This window comes from Dermacentor albipictus, chromosome 7 (assembly GCF_038994185.2).
Source record: "Dermacentor albipictus isolate Rhodes 1998 colony chromosome 7, USDA_Dalb.pri_finalv2, whole genome shotgun sequence".
In the NCBI taxonomy this organism is placed as follows: Eukaryota; Metazoa; Arthropoda; class Arachnida; order Ixodida; family Ixodidae; genus Dermacentor; species Dermacentor albipictus.
The window spans coordinates 20,926,954-20,939,118 of record NC_091827.1 but is presented as its reverse complement, the minus strand read 5'-3'; the positions used below and the strand labels follow the sequence as shown (position 1 = coordinate 20,939,118).

The window sequence follows — 12,165 nt, the reverse complement described above, 5'->3', positions numbered from 1 at the left end:
CTGCACTTTATAATTAAAAGCACAGGCTTGCCGTAGCAGCACTCTCACAAAACGAAACAAGGACAGGCAAGTTTCTAATTTGACTGAGCAGTGTCCAGGTATACCTCACATGTGCAATCATGAAGCCAATAGCACTTATGGTTGCCAACTTTGTAAGTGGACAAAGATGGCACTGCGTTTGGGATGGTTGGCAACCCTAACAGCACCATCCTCCCTCATAGTCTGCTACTGACACGTGTTCAGAGAACTGTGCATTGGCATCTCATAAGCAATAATTCAGCCATTTTCTTTCTTTTATCTTGATTATTCACTTTCTTCTTTTCAGTTACAACAAAACAATTTCATTTCAGCTTATATTGCAGACGAAGTTAACAACTTGAATACCTTTATTCCAAGCTCCTGAGGTGTTTTGGTGCGGGCATACTTCATGCTGTCTGACAGCAGCTTCAAAGCACCAGACCTGGAAAAATGGCAACACCAGAAAAAGATGCCTTCTGGTAGGGCAGTATGTCACCAGAAATACTAAGAACAGCCAGACATTGTAACTTCATCTGAAAAGCCATTCATAAGTGTTTACCTAGATGCAATGCATCAATGAACACACAATATTGTGCTGCAGTGAACATAGCATGGCCCAACGCTTGTAAAATGAATTAGAAGAACTGACTGAGGTAGCACTTATCAATATTAAAAAAAAGTTAGTGGCAAAGTGGGATGGCTGCTGGGCAGCAGTTCCTGCTGTACAATTTTAACAACACAGGAAGAACACTGAGTTCAAAGCATGTCAGGCAATATATCTGACAACCTTCTTGGAAGCTTTAGCTATTTGTTTAAAGAAAACAGTGCAGAATGCAGGCATGAAAGAGACAAAAGCATCCTCTCTACCTTTAGGTACTACAATTCATCTTGCATCCTTTATGTAGACAAGCCAAGAAATGGACAACATTCACAGCTCTATCTTTTCATGCTATTTACAGGGCACTTTACTATTCAAAAACATTCAGAACACATAAACCTTTGAAAAAGAAAAAAGTCAATGAATTCCTTTACCTTAGAACTAAGTAGTGCACCTCTCTGTGTAATCCCCACAATGCAAAAGTACCTTCTTATTTCCTGTTGCAAAGCGAAGCCAAAAAAAAAAATCCATGTTTTCATGGCTTGCATTATTTGAAAATACTGGTGGTTGACATTCTGACATGTCAAACCTTATTCATTTGGCCTGTTTGGCTTAACTGTGCTGCCAAACAGACTGCTACAGTTAACTCGAAGATAAGCAATGAACTGAATGAGTTGGTATCGCTTCATTACGAGAATGTGTGCCTTGGGTGCACATTAAAGAATGCCAGGTGGTATGAATTAATTCAAAGCCCCCTTGCTTCAAAGCCCCTTTGTGCTCCCCCCCCCTTCCCCCAGGCACGTGTTTTTATAGATTGCAAGCACTTCTGGTTGTTAATTCCCATAATTAAACTCTTAACAATAAAAACAGGGCACTCACTGCGTGTATTGCTTGACAAAAAGCTGGTACAGGTAGCGCCGCAGAGGCTTGATGACCAGGCGATGCAGTGACACTTCGATGATTGCATCAATGTTCATGAACTCATCTGGTTTCAGCTAGAAGAAGGAGCATCAGCAAAGGTTCACTCCACAACATGGTACCAGGCTCATAACACTACGATTCCGAACGTGTCAATGCTGCTGGAGACTTTCAGTAGCTGCAGTCTTTCATGAACTGTGATCAGCTTTAATTGTCAAACAACATTACCTTTGACATTTATTTGTTTACTTTTCTGAATATCTGAGAGCGACAAAAATAAATCGAACTCCTGAAGCTTTTTACAGCATGTTCATCATAACACGAAGAGAGCCAGCAAAATCAGCAACATGGCTAGTAGCTCTGCACTTAACAGAAAGGTGCTTGGCACACCGCGGCCCACTGTTGAAAGGAACACATGAATGTAGAGCATGTGAGAATTTTCTTCTCTAGCAAGTCGCTTTGCAGCAGATATGACTGGTGATTGGTAGCACTAGCACCTTCCTAGGTTCGACAGGCACTTCAAAGTGCCGATATCAAGCATTTCTACATTTCTGTCAGTGATATTATTTGTGTGCTATATGCTGTCCAATGTCATTGAAGAATTTCAGCTGGGCTGGCAATACTGCATCGGAATTTCAAAGTGCCGATATCAAGCATGCATACATTTCTGTCAGTGATATTATTTGTGTGCCATATGCTGTCCAATGTCCTTGAAGAATTTCAGCTGGGCTAGCTTTACTGCATCGGAAATAACAGCACTCTTGATGTTATTTGGCACTGTACTTTGCCAATATAAATATACATATTTTTGGCAGATATGTTTTTCAAGGGCTATAAACTGCAATTCTTCAAATTTAGATTTTCGCATAAAGCTTTTACATCAAGGACACATGTCCTTTTTAAATACACTTGCCATTTTCCTGTACTCCGTGCATAGCGTACTGCAAGTGACAAGCTCAAGAACATTGCAACAGCAGAACAGAATTAGTTAATGGGCAGTTGCAGGAATTGGCACCCAATTTATCACTAACTTCAGATGACAGCAACAGAAGTGGCTTACTGCAGAACAACCTCAGCAACTTCTACGCATGTTCAAGACTGACTGGTACAACAAGCCTTGTACAGGACTTACCTTGGACTGTTCTTCTTGCACCAGTTGCTCGAACTGACCTTCTCCATGCTTGAGTAGATAGTTCTTCATGCCACTCATGAACTGCCGGATCTGCAAAAAGCATAGCCAACAGGCACATTTGGGATCTGGTTAAAAAAAATAATAATAATAAGCTGATCGCATCACCAGACATAATTTTAAACCTGTAATGCCAAAACACAGTTCCACATCAATAATAAATATTAGAACCACTTATTTGCCTTTATTTCTGGCCATAAATAGTACATTTATGAGAAAAGAAAGTTACTCGTGTTAAAATTGAATTAGTACAGAACTGATCAATTTGTAATCGGCTGACTGAAGTTATCCAAAAACTTGCTCTAGCATGTAAAAATAATAGGCTATAGCCTAACACAACTATCGGCTATGCCTTTAGCTTCCAGTGCTTAAAAACTCAATTTTGAAGTATCAAACTCAGTGTAGCATATATGATACATTGGGCATATTAAGGTTATTCTCTTTTTTATATGTAGCCCAGTTCAGACATTTAACTTCATGCAACTAGCTTCAGAAGTACTGCACTTCTTTGCCGCACAGCTTATCCCTCATCACAAAAGTTCATAGGAGGTAGCACAATTTTTCTGCTCACATTTGATCATCATTGTCATATCTGCATACCTCCCCCCGATTTCACATGTCTTAAGTAGCCCACCAGAATACTTAAAAGTAGGAGGTGTACAAATATTGAATAGTAGATTTCGAATAAAATATCAAATCAAATCAAGAAAGAAAGGGAAACATCGAATCCAATATCAAACATGAGAAAACTTAACTCAAATGTTTATGCTTACAAATTTTGCGCAAGAAATATGGGTTTGCACAAACTAAGGATCCTACTCACATTACATAACAAGAATCAAGATCCATAGTATGCTCTACTCTTATTAAAGGGAACACCAAATTAGTACACCAACGCTGATAAACTCAATTCATATAAAAAGTCTGGAAAATATGTTTTATCAATAGAATGTCTGTCGAATAAAATGAAGTGCTTTCTTCCCTCTCAAGCTGAAGAGATAGCAAAGTCCTAAATACCAATGAGGCTTTCAGTTTAATAGTGGGTCATATACTGTACTTAATTCGTAGCAATCTTCTATTGCTTAGAAAGTTTTGCTTTCCATTTTCTTCCATAATACAGGAGGATTTTTCCACCTTTATGACAGGTGGTTGCTGTGTGTTATTGCCAACTCGTTAAAGGCCAATCTGCATGACAGACAAAAGCAGGGAATGCGCATCACGTGACCAAGCACCGCTTCACGCAGTCATTGGCGCCACATGGGTCAACTGTGGTTGGTGCCGACAGTAAAGTTCCAAAAGTGGGAGGCCCATGGCAAGTTTGCATGGCAACTTTGTTTGTTAAAAGCTGAGAAGTTGTGGTGCCCAGAGGTGAGCTACCCTCCCCATAACAGGTGCTTTCCCACTGCCTCGCACAGCCTCCGCAAGCAAGATTCCTTTACCCCATTCTTCCATGCCCAAGTCGAAGCCATATTAATATCGTTTACATCAGGAGCCTTGCCAACTGTACAATCTGTTCCTTTGTTGCAGCGTGGTTAACTTGCAGTGCAGGTTTCTCGCGTACGAAACCGGAACCTTTCCCAAGTTAATGTTTACAGTAGCCGTGCCTTGCAAAACCACAGCGTATCCGATGCTCGACGATCACATGTTTGCGCTTGCCTGAGCTGCGTAAGCTGATGCCACAAAGAATGTTAGCACAAATAAAAAAGAAAAGTTACTTCAAGTTAATTTAGAGGACAAACTGCTTATCTGCTTGCATGAGCGTGTGAGGGAACGAGAAGATGACAAGGAATTTTGTCACTATTTGCTACGGGACAAAGAAAAATGAAGAGGACTCGTAGACATTCGGTTTACAGGTTTTGTATTCCTCTGAACTTTAAACTGTGTAATGAAACAATCAGACAAATAACTACTGTAACATTGAATAATTTACCAAAGAAACTTGTGATGAGGGCAGTATACTTTGGGCAGTGCGTTGACATAGAGGCAGTTATGCATGTTACATTGACTCTCAGGCAGGAAGCGGGCCTTGCTCGAGAGACAGGATGCACGGGCTTTTGTTTGAAATTTCAGCAGTTTTCGCAGCATACAGCAGTGTATTATCTCGCACACACAATCGTCAGCACACGACCTACACACTGCACTTGCCTGACAATGCCCAAACTTGACGATGGGCCCTTAAGGTGTCACTTGCTTTATGCTTGCTATAACCTCTTACTGAAGTAAACTGCAAGCTTAATGAGAAAAACAAATGCAAAGAACATGGCAGTACAATGTCTGACATTCTTATGCAACTGCAAAATGCCAAGTGGTGTGATCCCAACCATAGGACATTAATTATGCATGGTACACATGTACAAAGGGGTCCACTGTTAAATGGTGACACTTGAGTGCAGAGCTTGTCCAGATTTTCCTCTCTCGCAACAGTACAATCGCCTGGATTCGCAAGACGCAACTTGTAGTCAATAGCTCCGACACCTTTCAACACATCTGTGCAGTGCGACGACATTGCTTCCATAGCCACTTGCAGCTAGGGCACCAGCAACGCGAGAGTTGCACATTTGGGTGTTTCCTTTAACAGTGGACTGCACTGTAGCTGACAAAATCTAGCACGACAAGGAAAGGGCCAACAGGAAATGCTCACATTTCGCATGACCACAGCAGGAGATGTTTCACTGCTCTCGCGTGTGCACTGGATGAAATTCTCTATTGTCATGGCAAACGTTGTGTTCCTCTCTTGCACCAATCTAAGGAAAAAAATGTAATATTCAGCATGGCTTAGTGCAGTCATAATCATGGTAACACGTAAATGACTGAGCAAAAGAGAAATCAGCTTCTTGGAAGATGCACCTTAGATTGGAGATGCAAAGATTCTTTTCTCTTTTTTTTATGGGGGTGGGGAGGGGTGGGGGGACCATGCTTTGGAAATTGGAGAGTCCCCCTTCTTGCATTTCGTTCATAGCCTTTTATTTTGGTCTTATCCTTCTCAGCCTTCTTATCAGCTCTTGACGATGAAATCTGTACTCATGTGTGGGGCTGTTCACTGCATATGACCTGACTACATTGTTTCGTACTTCAGAAAGCTGCCCATTTCGCATTAATGCTGAAAAATAAAGTGGCGTCATGAGTAATGCAATAGAACTTGCTAATGTAACACATTTCAGGCTGTCTTTAGGTACAGAAAGAGTTGAATATACAGTGTTGGACAAAAGAAAATACCTATATTCTGCATTTTTGCTCTTCGGAGCTAAACCAGTCAGAAACTTTGCGCTGCATCATCCCAGTCCACTAGCCTCAGACAATAGCTTCTTCAACACTCGCTGCCGTGTTATTCGCATCACGTAGCCTACTTAATGTCCCCAAAGCTTGCATATTTGATGAATAAATATCAAGGAAACCACATGTGTCGACCAGCATATAGCAAAAAACGCAAGCAAAAGAAATCGTTTGATAATAACCAGAGGGACTGGCCTAGCGACAAGTTTGGCGTGCTACTCCAGGTGTTGTAAATAATGAGAGATGAAAGAATGAGAAAAAATTAGAAACTCGTACGCACACATGAAAAACACAGCACGCAAACGAGATTAACAAAGTCGTGTGTGGTGCAGTCAACAGCTGTAATGAACAGTATGTTATGCATAATTTTGCTCCTGCTAACAAAATTAAGCATCCTGTAGGACAACTTAAAAGAAGAACGAAAAACTGACACCTTTTTAAACATAGCTACGAAAGTTTTTTCACAAAGAGCAAAATTTAATTTTTTTGTTCACTACTGCAACTTCCTCGAAGCTGAGCATGACTCCTGCAAAATTTCTCAACAGCGTGTTTTACACTGCACCAAGCTATAATTAATTTTGCCTAAATATAGGTGTCTTTTCATAACAACCACTTTGTTGACTTAGACGAAACTCCAAAAATTTAACAGAGGTTCATGTTCAATAGCTAAGGCAAGCAGAGTTGTCCCTGAGGACTTCGTCATCGAGAATGATCCATGTAGAATAACTTTTGTTCAATGAAGGTCTTTACACAATTAGGTGCTTTGCTAAACTCCTACATGCAATGAGAATGCTTCGTATACCCATGCAGCCTGCTCAAACTGAGTAAATCCAGAGTCAACTTACTTGAATATATAACTCTTAACATCGGAGCCCACTGTTGAGTCCCTCTTGTACAGCCCTCCCAATTTCCTCGAAGCTACAAGACAAGGGACAAGATTACAAACACGATGGAGAGCTATGTGTTACGAAAGTGTAATGCTTCAAATACTGACCTAGAAGCATATCCAGATGTTCCTGAAAACCACTTGACCGCTTATGCTCCAATGCCAGGGTTGGACACTCAGAAAGGAGCAAGTCCTCACCACTGACTGCCGAGGCTGTATCAAAGGAGTCAGTGGATATCTTTGACTCTTCAGCCTAGAAGAACAGTGGCAAAACCTTGCAATCAGGCTCAGGCATGTCACTTCTATGGAGGAACACTGATTTACTCTTAATCTCTTACCTTCAATGACCAGTAGAGAAAAAAAGAGAAAGCAAGAACCAGTGAAGGTTATGCTCAAGTTCCTACTATTTTCTCTTATGAAGCATACATGAAGAGGACAAATAAGTTCAACAGGGTGTGCGAATAGTGATTTTTGAGACAGAATAGAATATGAATCGGATAGTGCCAGAAGCAAATCGAATTGAATCAAATAGCAAACAGTTTTCGAACAATGAATAGCCACTATCACAAGTAATACAAAACAATGTTCACATCCCAGTGTTCTTAAAGTTAGCAAGTTTCTGTTATTAGTATGTTGTGAAGCATTGTTCAATAAGAGTACAAATGGAGAATTAGGAGCCAACAAGTACATCCTTCGCATGCACAGGGCTCTTCAGAGAGTGAATGATCGCTATACAGCCTGTAAAGTATGGCTACCTAAGTGATGTAGCCAACTACACTACGAAAGTTCTCATGTTTTATGCCTATACTGTGCCCGCGGGGGCACAAATTTACTGTGCTTTTGCTCTAATTTTATGCTTATTTGGGCACAGTTGACATTTCGAAGTATTTGAAAAGTATTACAAAAATATTTGCATTGACGAATAGCGACTATTCGATTTGAAGATCGAATCGAACAGGACATTATTCTATTCATTATTTGAAAGTTTTGAATATTCGCACACCCCTAAAATTCAGAGCAAGAAACGCTTTATTTGCCAAAACCGATAATAAATACAGTAAACAAACTGCACTCTTCATTGCTGAGGCCATTTGGAATTTTTTTTAACAGCCATTACACCATCCAGGTCATGAAAGTTTGTTTCAACATTCAGCAGTCACCCCCTCTTGAAAAGCTTCAGGTTTAGGATCACCTTTTCCACTAACACTTATTAAATTTTGCATGTGAAGGCATTTGATACAGCTGAAACTGGAGGGGAAAAAAATGAGAGAAACACTTTTTCACTATACTGCATAAAAGAGGCTGTCAGGTCAGCTGTGCAGCTAGAATTGACTGATTGAATAAATGTTTTACTTGATGAGTATCACTTTGGCTAATACAAAGTATGGAAAGGGAGAAAGTCTGCCGGGAGTGGAAGGCACATATGAAGAGCAGGGTTTACGACCACCCGCTGTGGTTGCTCAGTGGCTATGGTGTTGGGCTGCTGAGCACAAGGTCGCGGGATCGAATCCCGGCCACAGCGGCCGCATTTTGATGGGGGCGAAATGCGAAAACACCCGTGTACTTAGATTTAGGTGCACGTTAATGAACCCCAGGTGGTCGAAATTTCCGGAGCCCTCCACTACGGCGTGCCTCATAATCAGAAAGTGGTTTTGGCACGTAAAACCCCATAATTTAATTTTTTTAAAGGATTTACGACCAGTGTAAAAGCCCAGATTTCCTGGCAAAAGCCAGAAGAGGCTCCTGGACGGCACATAAAATTCTTCCTTCTAAGCCAACTCAGAATTTTTTAATGCACTTGGCCAGACATGGGCCATTTTTTTAAGGATTCAACAAATAAAAAACAGCCCAGCAGGAATACACAAGCAACAGTATAGTTAATGTCTGCCAATTTTTTTTTCTCCTCTGAACCAGATAAGGCCTGGGACTTAGGCAAACGATGGCACGTTAGAACCAGATGATTGCACATCTCACAGTGGCTACACGTTCTTGCAACAAGGGAAAAGTTGGGCCATGAATCCTTCACATGGTGCCCACACAGACCTGTACAACTAACACTCATAAACTAGTTAACAAATTAGGTTTTTCATTATTCAAGCTTTATGGAGATTTAAGCTTGTGAGAACATTGCAGCCCAATGTGCCATTTATGTTCCACTGATTTTAATACCTTAAGATTTTGACATAATCGTAGAAAACTTAACACCTAGCCTATAGCACACATTCCAGCATATGAGTGCGCTTTGCAAATGTGAACAGTACTGCGAACACATTATTATTTAATTAATTAACTAACTAATTAGATACTACACTAAAGTTCTTACTCAAGTAAGCTGTCATTATTATTTTGTACAAACGGGCAGAAATAAATGTGAACAAGCTCTAATTTTCCTTGATATGGAACTGTGTTTGAGTCTTACTGGGTTAAGAGATGGAAGCTTCAATTTCTAACCACAAGACATTGCCAGTTGCCATCAGACTGGTTAAAACAAGTCAACTGCTACTGACGGGCAGAAAACAGTGAAGCAAGGGTTTCATTAAGAGAGCAATCGTAGTTAAGCCTACCAACAGAGCCAAAAAGACGCAAAGGAGAGGAGTGGGGAAGAAACAGGCGACACCACAGATGAATCACGAGAGCACGGCACACAATGTGAAAGATCGCGAGATTGATCCCTCCCGTTGGCATGTGTCTCTCCAACTTAAGTAACATCTCAAACACACGAAACTAATTTCTCACTGCATATAAACTCCTGCATTTCTCCCATAACATTGCTGTGTTCCCATTTCCCGTACAGGTGACACAGCTGTAGCTGCAGCTCCTAGAGGACAAATATTTATTTTGTCCCTGTAAAATAAAGGCCCTTTTCTCACACATTGCATGAGCTGGAACAGCTGAACGTTGCTGGCATCCTGTGTGTGGCTGGTTGCCTCTGTAAACACTATGACGCACTCACTCGCTTAACTGGTTTCATTACCAACTGCCTCATCTTCTAAGAAGCCTTATATAAAAGCGAGATCTTACAATATATTTGAGCAAAATGTGTCCAGACATATTAAAAAGATACAGGCGAAAGTGACTAAAAATTCAAAATGCCTGCGTTTTGCGCACTACAAAAATCTGGTAGCTTATGCCAGATCGCTGACCTTGCTTTCCGGGGCATCCGGAGAAGACTCCACCAATCGTAGAAGCCTTTCCCATCGCAGACTGTCCCAAGGTTCACAGAACTCTGTTAACGCATCGTCCTCACCATGGTTGTGCTTGCTGCTGCCGTCAGTAGCCACACTCTCAGCTACCGACACTGCATCAAGGTTGTCATAACGGGATGCTCTCAGCACGTTGCCTTCCGTCAGCGTAGGGGCTGGAGGCACTCTCAAGTCCGGCATGGAGATGCCAATGATCTCTTCCACTGTAGACACGTTTTCCTCAAGCCCGCCAACTTCGGAGTCGTCTACGTCCTCGGTGGGAAACTTCAAGTCTCCAGCAGTACTGTCGTTATCCTCATCACTTGATACAAGCCATTTCCAAGAGGGGTCTACCGACCACGACCGGCCACAACGACTTGGAGGTCCATCACCTGAATTACCATGCAAAGCGGGTGCAGACACTGCCAACAAGTGGTCCGAAGTGCACGAGTTCGTATCGTCAAACGTGGTAGTCAGGTCAGAAGAGCGCTGTGTACTGCTTCGCAAAGAGTGAACATTAGGTTCCGAATGCCGCATCAGGGGTCGTTCTCGGTGTGCTGATGCAGACGGCGACACCTCATCAATCTGCAGTGGTTCAACTGCAGAAGACACGACAAGGAACAGCGAGTCCACCGGTTCACTATAGAAAGGGCTGGAAAACTGTCCCGGCTGGGCTTTATCCTTAACCATGCCAGGCATAGAACGAGACAAGCTCCGCATCTGTCCAGCAACATCGAGTCCCTCGGGCAAGGAGCCACCGTGTACTTCTGTCTGTGTGGACTGGCACACGAGACTTTCTGGCTTAAAGGTGGAGAGTACAGGAGCAGGACTGTCGCTCCCACGCCCATTGGCTGTGCCCCAAATGTCCTCATAGTCGCTAATTTTGTCAGCGAGACTGCTGGAGTAGTAAGTTTCAGGTGAAGACTCTGGGAGTTTTCGCCGCCTGCGTGGTGATGGCTTCATGAGGCACCGAGGCTTTTCCTCCTCCGCTGGAGGAGACGGCTTGTTCTTATTGGATGGAGACTTAACAGGTGCCGCTTTGCTAGGTGCAGCTTTGCTAGGTGAAGCTTTGCTAGGTGCAGCTTTGCTAGGTGGAGCTTTGCTAGGTGCAGCCTTGCTGGGTGCAGCCTTGCTGGGTGCAGCTTTGCTAGGTGCATTTTGAGTCGAGTCCACACCCACATAGAATGCTGACCTGCCAGCCACTTCAGACACAAAGCCAGCCTCACTTTCTGCAGGTGGGGAAGGGGAATCAGGAACTTGAGCTGCCAATTCGCCAATGTCAGCTGTCGAATTCTGAAGTGCAAGAAAGTTAGGCCTGACTGCAGCCACTGGAGAGGTGACCACTGGGTTGACAGGCAAGGTCTTTTTAAAGCTTGACACATGGACATTAGCGTTATGGTCTGGGTTGGGAGATGCCTGAGAAGAGGCACACGACACGCTGGACCCCGCACTTGACGGAGCAGACTTGAGCAAGCTGGACACCCACAACTCTGAAAACACACATGCGAGGACGATCACCACGTGCATCAAGAACACTTGGAAAGCATGTCAATAAACAGCAGTGTCCCAATTAAAAGTGACTATAATAGTTTGCACATGCACTATTACTTGAGGATTACTGCAATGACTTTTTAATATATCTTGTATGTGGCGTTAAATAGTTGGGTACATTATGGCTGGTTGAAATAAATGTGTGTGCAGGCCCTTAGAAGCTTCTATCAGAAAAAGGGGTAAATATGTGCCACTGATGTGATGCAGGTGCAATGTTTTTTTTTCTTACGTTTGCTGAAAATTGGCAGCTGTTACAATGACTTCGAACACTCACAAAAAGTTTTTCGTAACTGTCACGGTACTTCCAAAATACCTACAAAACGTCGCAGAAAAAAAAACAAAGTTCTGCATGTTTGAAGCACTGTTTTTTAAAACCAAGCAAAAGCCTGAATTACCAAATCTTTTGTTTGCACTCAGAAAGAGCTGCTTTTCAAAATCTGCTATGAAAAGCAGTGGTACTTAAATACTGATACAGTGGAGCCTCATTAACTTATACCCTATTGCACCCATTGGGAATCTTTAGCCAGCTAACGATGGTTTTGAGCGCCGT

General features: G+C 42.3%; 1 protein-coding gene across 6 annotated transcripts in view; it reads right to left on the bottom strand.

Annotated features, from left to right (window-relative positions):
* The window catches only part of LOC139047735 (protein sprint-like), a 42,133-nt gene that overhangs the window by 17,551 nt on the left and 12,417 nt on the right, over positions 1-12,165 (bottom strand). For all 6 annotated transcript variants that reach the window (XM_070521750.1, XM_070521748.1, XM_070521746.1 and 3 more), the window contains exons 7-13: positions 10,026-11,554; positions 6,991-7,135; positions 6,842-6,914; positions 5,365-5,467; positions 2,667-2,756; positions 1,496-1,611; positions 385-460 (exon numbers count right to left, since the gene is read on the bottom strand). In XM_070521750.1, the coding sequence (XP_070377851.1) occupies positions 385-460; positions 1,496-1,611; positions 2,667-2,756; positions 5,365-5,467; positions 6,842-6,914; positions 6,991-7,135; positions 10,026-11,554 (2,132 nt within the window). The remainder of the gene's footprint in view (positions 1-384; positions 461-1,495; positions 1,612-2,666; positions 2,757-5,364; positions 5,468-6,841; positions 6,915-6,990; positions 7,136-10,025; positions 11,555-12,165) is intronic.